The 20,790-nt window shown below is 45.7% G+C and overlaps 1 protein-coding gene across 3 annotated transcripts in view; it reads left to right on the top strand.

Moving 5' to 3' along the window:
* The first annotated feature begins 42 nt into the window (after positions 1-42).
* Klhl2 (kelch like family member 2) overlaps positions 43-20,790 on the top strand; it is a 110,014-nt gene continuing 89,266 nt past the window's right edge. Inside the window, exons 1-2 of one of the 3 annotated variants that reach the window (XR_013104424.1) lie at positions 43-356; positions 15,521-15,646. Coding sequence is in view for 1 of the 3 variants with exons in the window: in XM_034520540.2 (XP_034376431.1) it covers positions 331-356; positions 15,521-15,646 (152 nt within the window). In the remaining 2 variants the exon portion in view is untranslated. The remainder of the gene's footprint in view (positions 357-15,520; positions 15,647-20,790) is intronic. The other 2 variants (XR_013104425.1, XM_034520540.2) reach the window with 2 other exon arrangements.

The following is a 20,790-nucleotide window of genomic DNA, read 5'->3' as shown; positions in this document are numbered from 1 at the left end:
CCGGCCCGGAGAACCCGGAAGTGGCCGAGTAGCGCACTCGCTCGCCCGCCCGCCCGCCCGTCCGTCCCGCCGCCGCTGTCGCCGTCGCCGCCGCCGCCGCTCGGCACTCGGGGGAGCGCGGGAGCCGCGCCAGGCACAGAAGCGCGCGGGGCCGACGGGCCATGGCCGCGGGGGCCGCCGCCGCAGGTGGTAGCGCGCGGTGAGGAGCGCTGCGCCCCCTCGGGGCGGATGGAACGCGGCTGGGCGGGCGGACAGTGCCGGCGTCCGCGGCTGGTATGGTGCTGGCGGCGGCGGTCGGTGCCTGCGTTCTGAAGCCCGCGAGGAGCCACAATGGAGACGCCGCCGCTGCCTCCCGCGTGAGTTGAGCGGGCGCCCGGGCGCGCGGCGGAGGCTCTGTACGGCTGCGGAGGGCGCGCGGCGCTGCGGAGGACACGCCGCGATCGCGGGGGGCGGCGGGCGAGGGGAGGCGCGGGGCGTGACGGGGCGCGGCGCCCGCAGTCCGGAGGGCGACCGCGGGACCGGACTCTGCCTGGCCGGCCGGGCGTGGGTAGGGGCCTCTAAGTCCCGGGGCGAATTGGAACGTTCCGGATGGAGCTGTGCGTGGGGCATGGCGGGGTGTGTGCACGCGGGGGTGGGGTGGGCTGTGATCGCCCTGTCGGTCCCCCCCCCCCCCGTACCCCCGGGACGCTTGGGCTGCTGCTGCCCATCTCGCCTACCCCTTTCTAGTGGGGAGCGAGAGGATGCACAGAAAACTGGAAAGTACCAGACGCCTGGAGTCTAAAATGAATGCAATCTGAGGTTGCTTGCTTCTTGGAATTTCTAATAAAATTAATATCCAAGGAGCTTTTTTACATCACTCCAAATGAGCTGCGGCCGTTTTAGGGCATGTGATCTCCTACCTGGCACTGCAGAAAATCTTTTATCCAGAAATCAGAGCATCTCTCCTTCCCTCGGTACTGGGGGCACGCTGATAGTGTTACCGACCTGTTAGGCACAGGTGTCTTTTTTCCTTGGTGCCCAAGTGCATTCAAGATCACCTGCAACAAAATTACTTTCTAGACATAAGAGCTTAAAAAAAATCATGTGGCAGATGTTATATGGTACAAGGTTTTTGTTTTAAAAAAAAAAAAAACCTTTATAAAAGTGGCCTGTAAATCTTCAGGAGTTTGAACGTTTCGTGCTCCCCACCACCCCCCCCCCCCCCACGCCGCCTTCATCAGTTTAACCTTTATGAAGGAGTAGAGAGCCCTTTGCATCTGACTTTTCAAACCGCAGACAAACCTCTCTCCAAAAAGGGCGCACCTTTTCATTTGATCTGATTCATAGAACCTTATCGGTTTTCAGTGAGATTTGGTTAGCTAGCTTCACTCTACACCGCTGTTCCTCACCAGCCTCTTGTGGCTAGTTGGCAGGATTCCAGCTAAAATGAGGATATTTGGTTTGGGCTGAACATTTTTTTTTTTTTTAATTTCGTATTTTGAGTCTTTTCTGAGATCGAATGGGATGATAGAGCCACAGTGATAGAGTCTGTATGTGCATTACAGGATTTTGAGCTTGAGAGGAACAGGTCGTGGAGATCTGAAGAGTGGCTGAGTCTTGGCTTGCCCCTCCTAGAAGGGCTGATAGAAATGATAGAAAAAGCAAGGGATCAGATGCTTGCAGATGGTGGCAGCTCTGAGGCTGTGTGATCTGCTCGCGCTCCCCAGAAGGTTGGGAAAGGTAGAAGGCTTCTGAAGCTTGAGTTGCCAGCCCATGAGGTTGCTAATTAGCCAGGGAAGCACTGATGGCAGAGTATACGCTGCATATAGATAACATGCTGGGTGTGATATAGGATGTGTGGGTTAAGTTACATATGGAGAACTTGCCCTCCCCACTTTTCTGGCGATTAAAATGTGGTCCTTTTTTTCCTTTGGGAGCAGAGTGAACTGGAGAGAACAAGGGGACCTTAGGATGAAGGTTCAAAAAAAAAAAAAAAATGGGTGTGGAAAACAGGCCCTAGAGCAAGAGAGGCATAGAAAATGGTTTAAATCCAAAAACTAAAGTAGATGACCAGCTCTGTTCTTTGCTATTGATACCTCATAGGTAGTTCTGCAGCGAGATCCGAGGCTTGAGGTAGAGGAGGAATCCTGGAGTGCTGAAGTGGAGGAAAGAATTGTAGAAATGTCTTGCAGTCGCTGGAAAGCTGCTGAGACCTCTTCATTGTTTACATTCACTTAATTAACAATGCAAAGACATTTAATTTGCATTAGGTAGATCCAAGACTCAAGCCCTGTTCTAGAACCTGTTACCTTGCTGCTTAGATTTCTATAGATTAGACACAGATCTTGGCTCCCTACCCTCAGGCTTCTTTGCCTCTGTTCCCTTTAACTCCCTTTTACCTTGGGTCACGCTGTCTGAAGCAAGCAATTGAAGGTGAGGTCTTTGGGAGGGGCTTTGCTGGCCCACCTAGAGCTAGGTAGGAGCACTCACTGGGAGCACTCAGCTCTTTATAAGCACTGAGTGTTAGCCTAAGCTTCAAGGCAAAGAATGATGTTTGACCTGGACTTAAAGGGCCTTAGATAATATGATTGGAAGCAGACTCAGATTTCTCTTTGTGTGTCTGTGTAGTAATTCATTCAGTGTGCAAATTCTTGGATGACTGTCTTTGCCTGGCACTTTTCAGGATGCTTGTCTGGGCTTCTGTTTTAAGAGCCAAGGCTATATTGTTCTCTGGTCCCACTGTCTCCCATCCTCTCCCTTGTCTTGGAGGGATGGCAGGCATCTCTGCCTAGACTCTTAGTTCCTCCAACTTTTTCTCATCCTCTGGTAAGTCTCACTGATTGCCACTGTCCGTCATATTTCCAGTTGTCTTTTTGCATGCTTGAGTATATATGGCATTCAGGTTCTGTTGCATTTGGAGGTCTAGGTGATATTAACACCGTGGGACATTTATTTATGTCTGGTCAGATCTGAAAGATGTGCAACCAAGAAAATGAGTCAGGGAATTGGAGATAATAAGTGGGCTGTGCAGACAGAATGAGGGCTAAATGGCTTTGACCTCTGGGGTGCTTTGCATATTTTAGCCTTTATGGTTATTTGCATATAGGAGTTTCCTAATTAGTAAGCTGACCAAAGCCTGTGAAGTTTGGATTATGGGAATCCCTCTGACAACCCCTTTGGAACAGTTTTCTTAGCTCTTGTTTGCTTCCTGGTTCTTCCCCCAAGCTGCCTTCATCTTCCTGGCCTTGCGGTCTTGCTTTTTCTCCATTCAGCGGAGTAATCATGCCTCAGGTGCAGCCTTATCTGTTCCCATTGGTTGATTCTGCATCACTGGGGACACCTGTCATCAGAGGTGGACCAGCACAGCCAGACAACTTGTGAGCCATGCTCTAAGGGCATGGAGCCCACCGAAGATGGGTTAGATCAGAGCAAAGGTTTCAGGGCTTTGGATTTCTTTGACCTGTTTAAAGGAAAAAGTGAAGTCCAGGATAGAGTTGCCAAGTTTCTGGTTTTGCCAAGTAAAGAAGTGTCTGTTGAAGAGCAATTAGCGAGTGTTATCACCTATCAGAGGCTATTGTAATGCTGTTCTGGAATAGAAGGAAGGTCTTGAAGGGATAGTTCTTTAGTGGTATACATGTAGCTTTGTGAAAACTTGTTCCATTGCCCTCATTTTGTCACAGAAACAAAGTAATGTGTTGAAGTTTGATGCTTTGAAGTGTAGCAGCCAGTGCTCGTTCTGAGATTCAGTATGGTGAATTACCAGCCATGCAGTTTAGCATGCACTGTCTCTGCCCATCCTTCATAAAGCCCATTGGAGTACATTCTTGTTTTCACTTCATTAGTCCTAGATATTGAAGCAGAGTGACTATTATTTCCTTAAACATTTTTTTTTGTTAAACCTTTATGTGAAATGCGTTTGTGTGTGTGTGTGTGTGTGTGTGTGTGTGTGTGTGTATGCTTATGTATACACATGTTGTACACATGTGGAAGTCATTGGACAACTTTCAGGAGTTGGCTCTCTCCTGTGTGGGCCCCAGGGATTGAACCTAGGCAAGTGCTTTTGCCTGCTGAACTATTTCAGTGGCTCACTTCAGATTTTTTATTCATATTTATTGCATACCTAGTGTGGCTAAATTCTGGGGATTTCTCAGAAAATAGAACAAAATCTTTCATCTCATGGCTGAAACTGATAGTAACCAGACATAAAATTGTGGGACATGACAGAGAGTAGTGAGGGGCAGAGAGGTATATAATGTTGGCTATGATAGAGGATAGGGTGTGTGTGTGTGTCTGTGTATGTCTGTGTGTGTGTGTACAGGTATGCCATTCACATAACCCCAGGGGTGTCTCTGACGAGGATAACTGAACTGAGGCCAAAGAGAGGACCGACATGGAAGGGATAGGGAAGAGCAGGCCCTCAAGCAAGCACAGAGACCCTTGCCTGGTTTTACACGGAGGTGACACCGTTCCAGCCAGCGTACTTGGCGTGCTGTATACTGCACCTTCCGACATTTTGGGTTGTTGACATCTGCTCACATATTCTGACTAGATCCTTTCACAGATTCTGTCTTGAGCAACAGCCTTTGCTTTTTATGACACCACTTGTTTTGGCCTCCTCCTTTAGTTTTTCAGTTTCGGAATGTGATTTACATAATTTCATACTTACTTAATCTACTCAACAATCTTACCCCGTAGGTCTCCTATTATTGTCTTCTTGGCGGAGGAAATGCAAGTTAAATTGCTTTCCCAAACTTTACAGATTTGGAAGGCTGGTGTTCTATCTAGTCCCTCAGGGTTGATCACCTGTTTTGTTTTCCTCCTTTTGGAGACAGGATGTTGCTTATGTATACCAGATTGGCCTGAAGCTCTGATCCTCCTGCCTCAGCTTCCTGAGTGCTGGGATCATAGAACTGCACCACCAAGCTTTGCTTTGTGGTTTCTGCAATTTGCAGGCAATAGTCACTCCTCCCAGAAGTGGGTCTTAACCTCATCTGTATGCCCATCTGTATCTTTTTGTTGATTATTTTTTAAAACAGGGTGTCTCACTTTGTAGCTCAGATTGGCATCAGTCTCCCAGTATAGCACAGGGTAGCCTTCAGTGTGCAAGAATACTTTTGCCTCAGCCTCTGGAGCACTGAGACATCTGTATCCTAAGTCAACACGTACATCTGTGCTTAAAGGCTGTGGGATCTTGGGCCTCTGATGGAGTTTCTTAGCTCCTGTGTAAAACTCCATATTTCTAAGGATGACTTTGTAACCTTTTCTCAAACTGGCTTTCTATATAATTTTTTAAAGTAGGAATGGAATGACTACCCTCTGGTTCCTGGCACTGAAAACACAGCCTGTGACTCTGTCTCCTTCCCTCGCCCCCCACACCTTGTCTGTCTGCAGGAGCTAGAGAGGCTTGGTGTTCATAGAGTTCATCACTTCAAACCTGGAAGTTTTCAGTCATCTCCCCTTAAATGCTTCTGGTTTTGTTCTTCACCTTTTAGTCCATCAGCATCCTAGAATCGTGTGACATGGGTAACCAAAGCCACATACTCAATCAGGAAGCCATGAGCAGCCACCATTTTGACTTTAAGTCCATGGCTATGTGCTGTAGCCTCTGAGGCTAAACTCTTCCTGCTGTCATAAGCCAGGATTCTCCATCCCTGCCTATTGTACACATTCCCATCTCTGCTTAAAATGATTTGGAGTTTGCAGGGCCCACTTGAGCCCCACCTCCTTTATAGCTTTATTTATTTATTTATTTATTTATTCATTCATTCATTCATTCATTTATTATCTTTTTAATTCTTGACTTCAGCACCTTCTAGATAATTGTTAGCTTCCTATGGAATTTCCAGTCTTGTGTATGTATACTGACTCGTACTATCCCTTGGCATTTGGCCTTGCCTTCTCTATTAGATTTGAAACTAGAGCAAGGTCCTGGGTCTGCCCCTCTTATCTTGTTTTATTATAGGCATGCACTGGGCACTTCGGCAGCCGTTACCTGTTTGATTTATTAACAGCTCTGGTTATCTATACATTTCAATTTCAAGTTGAGTGTTGGAATTGAAATTGAAGGCCAAGAGAGTGAATACAGGCAAATGGTTGTATTCCATTTAGTTCTTAATGTCAACATTCTTCTTTATGCTTGTATCCATATGGTATTTGATGCTTAAACAGATCTGTGAGAAAAGTAGATGAGCTGGAATCCCCTCTCATTGATTCAGGGTCACTTGTTTAGAGCTCGGCATAGACAGGACTACCGCTTCATCTTCCCTGATCCCGTCTTCAAGTGGTTCTTCCCTACCCCTCATCTCCCCATGAAGATGATAGACAATTTAGCCCATCTTCTGAGCTACCAGGTTAGGTCGCTGCTTTGAAGAGATGACTATTGTAGAAAAAGTAGGAAAGGGGGGTAAAAAGTGAGTGATGAAAGACCCGGAAATGTTCGAAATGGCTCATTACCCTCCATGTCTCCATTTTATCGTCTCATGAAAATGTTTCTCTGATCGCACTTTGTTAATTGTTTATGAGATATTCTTTAAAAGATTGATCTTGCATAAGACATGCTCTTTCCCCATCCCTTTCCTGGTAATAGTTACTGTCAGGGACAAAAAGTGCCTGATTGTGCAGTGTTTGTCATGTAGGTGGGAGGGAAAGAGGACGGAGCTGGGTTGAACTGAAGTGGAGCTTTTTACAGCACCATTGTTCTACTATCAGAGAGCAATTATGCTCCAACTTCCATCAGCCCCTCAACCTCAGACAGCCCATCCACCTCCCCTGCCAGCACCTCCCCACACAGCCAGGGCCCAGCCTGGAGGTGTCTCCCCTCTGCCCTCCAGTAGGCTCAGGGCTCTGGTTTTTAACTCTAGTTAAAAACCTGTCTTTTCTAGGTGTTTCCTTTCCAGCTCTGAGTAATCAGAGCTGTACTCTTAAACAATAAGAGAAGCATCAGCATCAGCATCAGCAACAGCAACAACAGCAACACACACACACACACACACACACACACATTTTCAAAGACATGCGTATGAGATCCTGAGGTGTTATGCCACATACAGGATAGGAGTTAATCTTACAAGGTGCCTCATGCTCGGTTCTGAGGATATACACAGTGAAGATACAGTCTTTCTTTTTGCTGGGGTGGGAATGTCACGCAGAGCCTCACACATCCTAAGCAGTATCTACCACCTCTGTAGTACATCCTCAACCCAGTCCAAGCTCCGGGTGTAATAGGACAGACATTCTCAATGTTTTTTAAAAGGCCATATTATTTGTTGAATACTGTTAAGTTTCTTGATTACTGTTTGTGCAATCGTACAACTAAAGCCCAAGTAAGGCTTAAATTCCATACGCTTGTAGAAAACTTGCCTTTAGAACATTGCAGCAACTTCAACCATAACGTTAGCATGAACTAAGTATTAGTTAGGAATGAGGAAAACCTATTACTCTCTCAGCCTCTCAGTGATGTGCCGATTATTGGGAGATGCCATGGGGCAGGGGACTCTGAGGGAATTTTGATCGAAGTTTTATTATAGAGTGGTGTGATAAATACTTGTGAAGACAGTCATTAGGTTCTCGTCTGTATTTCCAATATCTGGTCTTGTTTTAAGTGGATCGCTGCTAATAACTTGCCAAGCTTCTGAAAGTACATTTGGCAAGGAAGACAGCGAGGGCACAGGAGAAATATTACAAAGTACTGAGGAAACTTCAGAGCAGTACGGTGGCACGGATGATGACTTTGAAAACAACAGCTGCTGACGTGAACTTGGCAGAAGTTTGTGAGTAATGGTGGCTGACTCATTGCAAGCCGGGGAGTCTTGCAGCTTTTGAGGTGAGCAGGCAGAGGGTAGAGCAGAGATGGTGGCCACCCAGGGGCCAAGGATTTACATCCTAAATGTGACAGTATCTTTGGTCCCCTGGGAAAATTTGCAACCTTAGCATTTCCATGACTTGTAGCACCAGAAAACACTAAAGTTATAAACAACCCAGATTCTCTGAAGTGCTTGTTCTCAATCTGGGATGATCTGCTTGGGGTGGGAGGATAAGTGGGTGGTAAGGCGTATTACATCACCGGTTGTTGTTGTTTTTAAAAATCATGCATGGCTGCCTTCACCCCTGTCCTCCAGAGACACCACCGTTCTGACATAACGTATTTCTGAAAAGGTCTTGCCTGACTCCCTGTAAAAGGACAGATGGATCTTTGCGGTCTGATTGGGTTTTTCTTTGTGGTGTGTGTGTGTGTGTGTGTGTGTGTGTGTGTGTGTGTGTCTCTGTCTGTGTCTGTCTGTCTGTCTGTCTGTCTGCTTGTGTGTAGATCAGCGGTTGACTTCCTACCCAGTGAGTCCTAGGAATCAAACACGGAGCCTCAGAATCAGGCTTGGTTGCCTTTACCTGCCGTTGAGCCATCTCAGTGATCCTCCATCTTAGTTTTTTGAGACGGGGTCTCTCTTGGAAACCGAGGCTTGCTGGTTCCATTCTGCTAGTCTCGGCTAGGCAGCAAGCTCCAGAAATTCTTTCTTTGCCTCCCAGTGCAAAGATTACAGGTGTGTTTTACTGTGCTTGCTTTTTTTTGTGGGCACTAGGGAGTCAAATTCAGGTCTCTGTGTGCCTGCAGCATGAGTGCTACCCTCCGACCCATCTCTCCAGACCTGGATTGGATTTTTCTGTTATCCTTTCTGTGTGTGAGTGTGGTATTATATGTGTGTGGTCTATGGATTCTGGGCATGAGCATGCATTCTTGTGCCAGAGGAGGATGCTGGGTGTCCTGTGCTAGTTTTCTTTCTGTTGCCATGATAAATACCATGACCAAAAGCAAGAGGGGGTCAGGGTGGGGGACTTATTTCATCTTATAGGTTACAGTTGTTCATCCTTGAAGGAAGTCAGGGTAGGAACTTGAAGCAGAAGTTATGGAGGAGTGCTGCTTGCTGGATGGCTCTGGCTTTCTCTGATATTATTCTTCTGCTCAGGCCCTACCAGCTTAGGTACCATGGTGGTACCACCAATAGCAGACTGGACCATCCCCTAATCAACAAGCAAAACAGCTCCTATGGACAGGCTCACAGGCCAGTCTCAGGGGAGCAGTTCCTCAAATGAGGGTCCTGCTTTACAGGTGACTCTAGTTTATGTCAAGTTGACAGTGAATAGTTAACCATATAAACCTGGTGACTCTCTCCCTGCTTGCTTTGAGACAGGGTTTCTCTCTGAGCTTAGAGCTAGGCTGGTCACCAGCAAGTTCCAGTAATGGCTCCCTGTCTCTGGTCCCCACAATGCTGGGATCAGGGGCATGTGAACAGTCCTGCTTGGCTTTTCATGTGGGTTCTGAGATCTAAACTCAGATCCTCATGCTTATACAAGTTCTTCTAACCTCTGAGCCATCTCTCCAGCCCTTTTCTCATATTTCTATTCCCCATGCTTTAAAACAAACCCAGAAACCACTGTTTCTAATCAAATGACACAGAAGAGATTATCTGCCCTGTCTGCGTTGTTAGTGGAACCCTTTGCCTGGTTTTGAAATCTTGACTGTTTGAGAATTCTTCAGGTTAGTGTATTTTCCTGAGGTCTGAGAATACACAAGGCAGGGTGATAAGGTCCCCTCAGTTATAAAGCTAGCCTGGGAGTCTGTGGAGGTCAGGCATTTGGGTTACTCCTGAGGAGTATTGCCTATGGAGCCTAGTTAAACTGGATGCTGCAACTTAAACTCTCAGATGGCAACTGATGCTGGGGCTGATGGTGGTCACTCATGCCTTTAATCTCAGCAGAGGCAGGTGAATCTGTGAGTTTGGTGCTAGCCTGGTCTATGGATCAAGTTTTAGGACAGCCAGGGCTACACATAGAAGAAACCTTTTCTCAAAAAACTGAACCAAACAAGACAAGAACCAAAAAAACCAAAAAACCAAAACAAACAAACAAACAAACCCCCCCCAAAACAAAAACACATTACAACCCCCAACCCAACAACAACAAAACCAACCAAACAAACAAACAAACAACCCCCCCCCCCAAAAAAAAAGAAAAAAAAAACAAAAAGAAATGGCAGCTCTTTTAGATGTATTTTTGGTATTAATCGGCACCTATTAGATAAGAATGGTTATGGAGTTGAGGAAAGAAAGGTGAAAGGTGGAAAAGTGTCTCCTGTTGCTATTCCCAAGAAGGCAGCACCTGCCCCATGTTCCTGGAGAAGGCTGCTCTCCATTCAGAAGGACAGGAACCTGGGCACACAGGGCATAGTTTCTAGGGTAAACTTTACACCCCCCACACCCCCCAAGCGGGGTGCCCTTAGTAGCTGCAGTTTTCACTGCAGCAGTTTTAACATGTTGTGCCATTTCTTGCTCCATTCTGCTAATGACCAGGACATCTAACACAAAGCCATATAGGAAGGGCGGGCTTATGGGAAGGAAGGACTTAATAGTGGGCTAGCCTGTGCAGCAGGGCTGTGCTCGTAAGTGGCTCTCAATACAAGGAACATTAGGGAATGGAAAGCCAGCGTTAGGTCTTTATATAAACAAAATGGAAGCTGAGAATCGCTTTAAGAAAGAAGGTACCACTGCTGTGTGCCTTACTGTGTGTGGCAGCCTTAGCACTCACTCTGTGAAGTCAGGACTTTCTTTCTGCTTATTCTTTTGAGACAGGGCCATGCAGTGTTTCTTAGGGTAGCCTTGAACTTGTGATCTTCCTTAGTTTATGGAAATGCTGGGGGTACAGGTGTGTTTCTACCACACTTACTCTTAAATCGTAATTTTAAAAGAAGATTTATTTATTTCATGGCTGTGTTGCCTACATGCATGTACATGCACCATGCGCATGCCTGGTACCAGCACAGGCCAGAAGAGTTGAATCTCCTGAGGCAGGTGGTTGTGAGCTGCCGTGTCAGCGCTGGGAACCAAACCCTGGTCTTTTAAGAGGAGCAAATGCTCTTGACTGCTAAGTCATCTTTCAAGCCCCTCTTAATTACTTAAAAAAAAATGTTAAAACTGTCTGTCTGTCTGTCTGTCTGTCTGTCTGTCTGTCTGTCTATGGTATGTGCTTGCCTACACATATATGTGTGTGTAGGTCAGAGGACAGGAAGTGGGAGTTGATTCTCTCTTTCTACTCTCTGGGTCCCTGGGGTTTAAGTCAGGTTGTTTAGCTTAGGGGCAGTGCATTTTCCCACTGAGGCATCTCGTGGCTCCTGATTGCTTATGTAGGTCTAAAGCTTTTGAATGTTAAATAATGCTGTCCTTTTTTAGAATAGAGTCCAGTTTCTTCTGTTCTGAACGTTGACCACTGTCCTGTAATTATTTCACTAATTTTCACTTACAATATTTTCTACCTACTGAAGCCTGATTGGACTATATCTGTGCATATATGCTGTACATGTACGAATTGCATATTGCATGGCTAGGGAGGGGGTTTGCCTGCGTTCCACAGACTCTCTGTTGGAATCCTGCTCTTTCCTGTGCTGTAAGACTGGGAAAATCTATCTTCTATAGTCATGTGTCTCTCTCACTCACCTGTCTGCCTTTTAAACTATACCAAATTATTTCCTTTTCAAGATATTTTTCCTTTTTAACATTTGTGCACAAGTGTACTGCACGTGTGATTTGGACCAGGTTAATACTGTATGCTTCTGTCTACAGCTGTCCATCTCAGTTTTTGAGAGAACTGGAAGCTTGCTCATTGGCTGGAAGGCTGGTCGGCAGCTCTGGGGAAATCTTCCATCTGTCCTGCCATTGCTAGGGTTGCAGGCGTACATCAGACGCTTGGCTCCTATGTGGGTGCTGGCAATCTCAGTCTAGGTCTTTTGCTTGTGCAACAGGTACTTTCCCAATCGAGCCATCTCCCCAGCTCTCTACCACCCTTTCTTAAAACAAAATATTTCATGCTTGTCTGCACTGCGCTCATAGCTGATACCCACAGAAGCCAGAAGAGGGTGGAGGATCGCCTGGAACTGGAGGTACAGAAAGGGTTATGAGCTGCCATGTGAGTGTTTGGGAATTGAACTCAGGTCATCTGGAAGAGTAGCCAGTACTCTCTGACCACTGACCCATCTCTCCAGTCCTAGGACCCTTTCTTGAATCATTTTATACTCTCCCCAATAGCTAATGGAGTGTGCCCCCTCTTACCTCACGCCAGCAGTGGAATTCGCCTCCGAGGCCATGCCCTCTGCTCACCCAGTTGTTCAGCCTTAAGAAACAAATCAGCAGGGAAGTAGGGTTTGGGTCCGGTTTTGGTGGACAGTCTGATAAGGGATCAAGGGCTGCACTAGTGTTACTCAGGGTCTAGGGAAACAGCAGATGAGGCTGAATTTTCTAGGTTTCTTTAATGTTGACAGTCTGTGTCTCAGCTTTGTATATGGCCATGTAGTTTTGGCTTTGCTCATGTAACCCATGATTCTCAGAATTCTGTCACTAATCTAAATAATAATAGTGTGTGTGTGTGTGTGTGTGTGTGTGTGTGTGTGTGTGTGTATGTGTACTTTTGGGAGTTGGTTCTCTCTTTCTACCACGTGATAGATTGTCAGACTTGGCAAATGTCTCTGCTTGTTCAGCCGTCTTACCAATCTGCTAGTTAGATTTTTAATTTTCAACTCCAGGCTATCTTGATATTTTTCTCCTGATTTTTGTTTCCGTACATCAGTACCAACCTGTATGAAAATGATTTTCCTACACCCCAGATTAGTTCCACCTATAGCCTTTCTTTTGCTGTTAATGGAAACTCAATACTCGTCCTTGCTGACTTTCTTTGGTATACACATTCAGTCTGTGAACACATCTTGTTGCCCCTTCCTTGAACATAGCAAAAGCCAGCCACTTCTCTTACCCAAGGCAGCCTCCCAAGAATGCTTTTGATCAGTACTTCTCAATCTTTCTAATGCTGTGACCCTTTAATACAGTTCTTCATATTGTGACCCCAACCATAAAATTATTTGGTTGCTACTTCATAATTGTAACTTTACTACTGGTATGAATTGTAATGTAAAGGTCTGATATACAGGATATCCGACCCGTGTAAAAAGATCATTGGTCTCCCAAAGGGGTTGAGACCCCCAGCTTGAGAACCACGGCTTTAGAGGCCACTGAGGTCCCTAAATCCCTTTCTTCTTTTCACTCTTGACCCCTATAGATTTTTATCCTAGTTTGCTTCCCGTTGCTCTGATAAACAAAAAACAAAACAACCCACTCTGACAAAAATCAGCTTAGGGGAGGAAAGGGTTTAGTTTACCTTGCATTTCCACCTAATCATTTGTCCACGAGGATGTCCGAGCAGGAACTCAAGGGCGGACCCTGAAGCAGAAGCCATGAGGAACAGCATTTACTGGGTTGCTCTCTGGTCCTGCCCAGCTAGCTTCCTTATATATACAGCCCCAGCCCGCCTGCTTAGGGATGGTGCCGCTCACAGTGGACTTGCCCTTCTACATCAGTAAAAGCAGTCTCACAGACATGGCCATGGGCCAGTCTGGGTTAGAGCTTTCTTTGTTTGAGGTCCCTTGGGTGATTCTAGGTTGTGTCGAATTGACAGTAAAACCTGACTTCCCCAGGTGTCTTCACCTGGCAGCCAGTGGCCTTTGAAAATGTAGACTGTAGCCTTTGTTACTTCTCGGTTGTGTACTCTGGCTGTGGGGCTGGGTGGGCACCACAGCCTGGCTCTGCCTGTGCCTTCCCCTGGAGCCTCCTCTCACTGGCTAGGCTCTGTGAGGATCTCAGTTCCCACTAACTGTCCTTCATCACTCCTTTTAATCCTGCAAATCCACCCCTTCATTGCCATGATCTTACTCTCCGACTTTCTCCCTATCTCATCCTGCCTTTTCCTGTAGCCTGGTTTCCGTAACATGCTACCTACCCAGTGTTTTTACTTGCTATACTTATTGTACCCTCTCCCCACAGACTGCAAAGATCTTTGCTTTATTCATTGATGTTTTACAAGTACACTTAGTGACGTTGGTTGTAGGAATGAGTGCATGGTACTGTTTTTTGCTTTTGTTTTACAAAGGAACCGCCCTTTTAGAAGTGGGGCAGGAGGAGAAGAGCAGGACCCTGTGAGGGATGCCTGCTGCTGTGCTTTGGACGCCACATACACAAGTGTGGTTGCTTTTCAGGAGACTTACTGTGGTGCCTTAATTTTTAAGAATTGATGTATTTTATCTTTACGTATATCAGTATGCACCTTACGTGTATCAGTGCATGTATGTGTGTGTACCTTATGTATGCCTGGTGCTCAGGGAAGGTGACAGGAGAGGGTGTCAGATCCCCTGGAACTGAAGTTACAGATGTTTGAGAAAACAGTATGTGTATGTTCTGGGAACTGAACCCCAGGCCCTCTGCAAGAACCACATGTGCTCTTAAGCTCTGAGCTATCTCTCCAGCCCATTTTTTGAACCTCATTTTTTTGACGTATAATTTATATTCTGTAACATATGTGTAATTCAATGATTTGTAGTAAATGTCCTGAGTTATGCATGTATCACTTTGAAAATTTCCTTTGCATCCATTGAGTTTGCAGTTCTTAGCTCTCACACCACATTCCTATTTTTGACACATTTTTTTGCCTCCGCCTCTCAAAAGAACAGTTCACATACATTACTTAAAGCCGCTCACTCAGCAGCTGAGAGCGCTTGCTGTCCTTGCAGAGGACTGGAGTTGGGTTCCCAGTCCCCACACTGGTGGCTGACTACTCTGAACTTTAGCTTGAGAAGAGCCAATGCTCTCTTCCCGCTTTCACTGACACCTCACCCCCCCAGATGCATATTCACATCCATAAAAAGACACAAAAAGGAAACAAAGCTTTTCTTTAAAAAAGCAAAAAAAAAAAAAAAAAAAATCTGAATATGAACTACTTTGATGCAGGAAGTGGTAGAGAGCATGCACCATAGAGAGCAGTCACTGTGCCTTTATACTTACTGTGTCACTCACTCATTGCCTCCTCCCCGCCTCAGTCTCTTCATCTGTGAAATGGGCTAATTATGGTAATTAGTTTACAGAGTAGTTGTGATGATTATAAATAATGAGAACGTACTATTATTCGCAGAAGCTGCTGTGTGTCGAGAACTTTAGTTAATATGATTAATCTCTTTCCAGTGTAGGCCCAAAAAGATGGGCTGAGTGTCTTTGCAAAGAGAGCAGTTTAAATCAGATACTGTATCTGAAGTTTGCTTGAAGTACAACTCTCTCTCACTCCATATGTGTGTGTGTGTGTATACATGTATATTACATGTATGCATGTGTATGACTGTAGTTTGATTGTAAAAGCAAGCTGATTTCCAACAGAGATCATTTTGCACTGTCTTTATTTAGACAGCTCTATTAAGCCATTTTCCCTGAATCTTCCATGTTTATATTTGACAGGCCTTTGACACCAGGGAGATAATTACCCACCTTTTTTTTGTAGAAACCATAGTGACCGTAGGAAAGCGCTGGAAATTGTGTCTTACTCTCGCTTGAGGACAGCCGCCTTCCAAATGAGCAGGGGAGGGCGACAGGCATTCAGTTTGTCTCTCGCAGCTTGACAAGCCGGAACTGAATTATCCTTTAATGAGATCTTTGTCTTCTCTTTTTGTTCTTTTCCCTGTGTACAGATGCACAAAGCAGGGTCATCAGAAGTCCCTCGATTCAAAAGATGAGAATCCCGAGAAACACTGCCCACTGACGGTGAACCCCTGGCACATGAAGAAAGCCTTTAAAGTCATGAACGAACTAAGAAGGTACCGGTACCCACTCTAATGCATAATGACCCATTAGCCTTCCTTTTATTTCTCTTTGTCTGTAGGACCCCCCCCCCCATTGTTGCTGGGATACAGGGAACATCAAATGCTTTTCTGCAAGGTTTTTAGGAGAAGCAAGGCTTGGGAAGTGCGGGTGATAGACGGCTCCTCTGTCCAATAGCGTGTACTCACGCGTGGCAGGCGTGAGTGCAGGCTTTCTCTAAGAAAAGTCTACGGTGACTTTCCAAGGAAAATAGTTCATTTCCTTTTCTCTTTCTTGCCCTTTCTTTTTAAGTTTTAGTACCTTTGAGAGAAGGTCTTGTGTGTTCCAGGTTGAGGATGACCTTGAACTCCCAACCCTCCCTTTGCCATCCAAGTGCTGGGTGACAGGCATGTTCTACCAATATGCTCCTGCTTATAAATACGTTAAAGATGTTTTTAATCTTTAAAATACAGTATGTTAAACATTATCAGATATTCTGCTTATTCATTTGCTCATTAATGTGTGTGTGATGTGTGTGTGGGGGTGTGGGTATGTGTATGTGTGGGGTGTGTGAGTGTGTGTGTGGGATGTGTGGGTATGTGTGTGGGTGTGTGGTGTGTGGGTGTGTGTGGGGTGTGTGTGGGTATGTGTGTGTGTGGGTGTGGTGTGTGTGGGGTGTGTGGGTATGTGTGTGAGTGTGGGGTGTATGTGTGTGGGAGGGGGTGGGTGGCGTACACACTCGGTGCACATGTGTGGGCACATGTGGCAGTGAAGAGGATAGCATGTGGGAATCAGTTTTCTACCACAGTGTTGGGGTATTTGAACTCACGTCTTCAGCTTTGGTGGCAAATGCTTTTGTCCTCTGAGCCTGGGGATTTAGAGGTTTAAATGGAATATTTTATTGAAATTAATCTTATTTATTTTTACCTTTCAATGTGACTACTGGAAAAGTTGTTCTTGTATTGTATTTCTACTCATTAATACTGAGGACCGGCTTCTAATTCCAGCCATAACGAATGTGGAGAGAGACTTTTAGACAGGGAGACATGTAACTTGCTTTGGTGGTGGCAGTTGTAGTTGTTGGGGACAGTACCTGACTGTTGCTGAGGTGATTCTCATGTATGTTAAGGGTCATTGCCACACACTGGGCCTTCCTGCTACACACTTGCAGTCCTAGCATGCGGCAGACAGGCTGGAAGAGCTTGTGGTCAAGCCAGAGTCGACTATGTAAAGAGATCTGGTTAAAAACAAAAGACTTTGGTAATAAGGATGACATTAAAAGCTGATTAAATCATGTCTGGAGAGATTGCTCAGCAGTTAAACAAACAAACAAACAAACAAACAAAAATGCTTGCTTGCTACTCTTGCAGAAGACCCAGGTTTGGTTTGCAGCACTCACACCGTGGCTCGAACAGTCCATAACTTCAGTTCTAAGACAGCCAGTGCTGTCTTTCGACCTCTTTGGGCATCAGACATGCATGTGGTGCATACACGTACACTCAAGCACAACAGTCATGCATAAAATCAAATAAATCAAAAGCCAAACCAACTAAAAGACTGGCTTTTAGCAGGTTCCCTCCCCTTGTCCCCTCCCCTTTGCTCCGGATGGCCGCAGTAGCTCTGGCTTCCTTTTTTACCTTGGTCTCTGGTTGACCTGAATGTGATTCACTCCACCACAGGAGCGCAATACCTCCTGCTCCTTCCCCTGAGGCAGTGACTGCATTTTGAGCCACACTTGCCTTTGAGTCTTTGCTTTATCCCAGGATTGTTTGGCTCTGGCCATTCCCAACCTGGTGTGGGTGTGGACTGCATGGCTGTTGGTTGTGTTGTGGTAAAGCCAGAGTCAGCCGCCAGGGGTTCATGCTGATCTTCAAACAAGGGAGAGCTTTGAGTAGTTGCAGTTGGCTGCTGCTCTGGAACCAGGCATGCTCTAATGATGTCACTAGCCGATAGTATGTTTACAGTGTGCTTACCGTGCAAGAGTGAGAACCTGCCTTTGGATCCTCAGAACGAGCATCAGTAGCCTGGAACATTATCACAGGTCTGTCACCTCAGCGAGGCAGGAGGCAGAGACCGGAGCATCCCTGGGCCTCACGGGCCACCCAGTTTAGCCAGTCAGCAGCTTCAGTGAGAGCCCCAGTCTGAAAAGACAAGGGAAGAGCAACAGAGGAAGACACTTGCGGTCAACCTTTGGCCTGCACACATTTGCACGTATGCACACAGGCACACACACCACTGCGCATCCGCATATACACGAACACAAAGCAAACTGACTGCACAGCTGGAAAATCGATAAACTGTGGGTAAAGTGGATTAAGGCTTTTATTCTGAAGAATATATAGAAAAGGCTAAGAAGCAAGAAGACAGACTCGTTTGTTTTGGAAATGTTATTTTTGAGCAGTGTGATACTGCATGCTTTTAATTCTTATACTGGGGAGTCAGAGGCAGGAGGATGTCTTGAGTTTAAGGTCTATATAGTGAGTTCTAGGGCTTCATAGTGGGACTGAGTCTCCAAAAAAAGTCATCTTTATTTCTTATTTTCTGTGTAATTCTTTTAAAAATACAAACACACGAAACTTGAAGAAGCTTTTTATTGTACAGCTGAAAGTCACTAATTACTTCCTGTCCTTGCATCAGCTTCCTGTTGCCAGAACAGGGTAGCCCAGGGTGGTTTCCTGACTTCTGGGAAGGGAGAACTTCCCTGTTCTCTCTCCTGAGCTTGGCCTCCATCCTCCAGCCCTGTGGCTCTAGCCTCAATGTGGCAGTGGTAGGAGGCGAGGAAGAGAGCATCACAGCTGCGCATTAGGGATGGCTTTGGGGGACACTTGAGAACAAAATCTCTTTCATGAATCACTTGTGTAAGGTATGGTTGCCTACAGTCTATCCCCGGATAGAGGTAGAAGGGCAGGAGCTCTGGGAGAGAGGTTTAGCTGAAGACAGACCACACATCCTGATGTGGGCAGCACCATTCCACAGACTGTGGTCCTGGAAAAAGCCGTCTGAGTTCCAGTATCCCTTCTCTCTGCATCCTGACCTACCCAGACGTGAATAAGCCCCACCACCATTCCGTCCCACCATGACGGACTGTAACTTCAAAGTGTTACCCAAATAAATCCCAATCCCTTCTTTCCTGAGTCCCAGGATTCACACACAGGGCCAGACACAGCAGCAGTCTTTTGTGGTTTAAGTAGTTACACAGCCGGGAAAGGACGGACCTAAGATGAGGGGAATAAAGCTTGTGCTGGCACTGTGTAGATTGGGTGTGAAGTCAGAGGAGGACAGCATCCTGCTAGGCTAGAGGAGTGTGTGGATTTTGACTGAATCTTCTGGGCAGTGTTATTCACTGATGGTTTCTGAGAAACCAAGTTAACAGTGTAAGATGAGGGATTTGGGAGGCTAGCTCTAGTACAGCAGGGAGTCTCTGGTACTTTGACTTTGTTTTTTTCTCAAGTGCAGTTGAAGGGGTGTTACTTTAAAGTGTGAGTGTTGTCAGAGTCTAACAATGGACCCTTAACTCCACACTCTGTGAACTGGTTCAGTGTTTCCTCTCACTATATCTTTTCAAGGTAAAACTTTCCTGAACGGTATATTTTTAAAAGTCTGTGTTTACTCTGTGTTATGCAGGGATGAGTCTAGGAGGGACAAAGAAGCAGGGAACGGCACAGGTACCTTTTTATATTATGATTCAGGGTCTCGCTTTGTAGCCTTAGCTGGTCTGGAACTTATGACCAGGCTGGCTTCTAACTCAACCAAGCTCCTGCCTCTACCTCCCAAGTTCCCAAGTGCTGGCATTAAGGCCATTGTTACCTGCCCTGTTTTTTTTTTTTTCTTTTTTGCAGCATTGAGTAGGTCTTAATGTATCCCTGGCCTCCTTGAAACGATGGAGGTAAGGATAATCCTGGACTCTTCCTCCTCCTGCCTGCACCTTCCAAGTACTGGAATTACAAGCATGCACCACCAAACCCAGTTCTCAGAACTGTTACTGAGAAGTTTTGATCGCCAGCTCTGTAGACATTAAAGAACGGTAGCAAAAAAGGCAGCATTTTATCTTCAAAAGAAATTAAAGAAACACAGTTTATTTCTAGGATGTGTGATTCTGTCTGAGCTTGTTGCAGTAATTCTCACTGAGGTTGTGGGTGATGGGCAGTCTCTTAGTTTTATTAGAAGGAATATAATTTTTGGCCCTTAAATTAAATTTAGAGGCCAAAAGTGTTCTGTAAGGATGAACTGTGATTCACCTGTATGTCTTACATAATCCATACATACTTCGTTATTCACCAATAGTAGTGGTTTTTACATTGTGGACCAGGAACAAAAGACTGGAATCTTTCTCTTAAAGGAATGATTGTCACTCCCCTTTTCACTGTACCCCAGGATTGACACAGGGGGAACCCAGCTTCCTCCTGGGAGTCTGTTATCTGTGCTGCACCTGCAAACAATCGAACCATGGGGTGCCTGGGTGGCTGTTCATACTCTGTTAACTTAGAGGTCAGGGCAAGCAGATTGAACAGTGAACTCAAGCAAGGCTGCCTTGGTTTTCATCCCTTTCTGTCAACATTTTTAAAAAGAGATTTTAGAAGAATCATATAGGGTGTGACTTTCTGTTCTAGTGTTTTTGATGTGGTAGAGTGTTGCCAGGACCTTTTGGTTTTGTGCACTACAGTGGAATACGAGATCTTCCTTGAAGGGCAGGAAGCCCTTCAGTTCTTCCAGATGTATTTATGTAAGAAAGATTGAGAGACAGCCTGGAGCACGAGCAGAATTAAGCAGCAGTAGTCTGCAGGGTCTCATAAGCACTGGTGGTTGATTTCTTTTTAATGGTCTTTATTGAGCAGGGAGAGGATCATTAAACTCTTGTAGAAGATGGAGAAGGGACAGTTGAAAATGACTTCACTAAGACAACCTTCTCTTCTCCTTCTCCCTGAGATGCTGCAAACCCGAGAGGCATGAATTACCCACTGCACCACCTCAGTTCGCCCTTGGTAGCCTCAAAAACAGAAGTCAGGGCCTTGCCCAGCCTCTTTCCGTTTAGTCTGAGCTGTTGCACCATCTTTCTGTCACACAGATTTATTTGTTTGCTTTATTTATGGATTTGTATGTTTGGCTGTGTGAATTTATATGCACTGCATATGTAGTATTACCTGTGGAGGCCAGAAGAGGG

This window comes from Arvicanthis niloticus, chromosome 16 (assembly GCF_011762505.2).
Source record: "Arvicanthis niloticus isolate mArvNil1 chromosome 16, mArvNil1.pat.X, whole genome shotgun sequence".
In the NCBI taxonomy this organism is placed as follows: domain Eukaryota; kingdom Metazoa; phylum Chordata; class Mammalia; order Rodentia; family Muridae; genus Arvicanthis; species Arvicanthis niloticus.
Note: the sequence above shows the minus strand (reverse complement) of the source record. Positions and strands in the feature narration are given on the sequence as shown.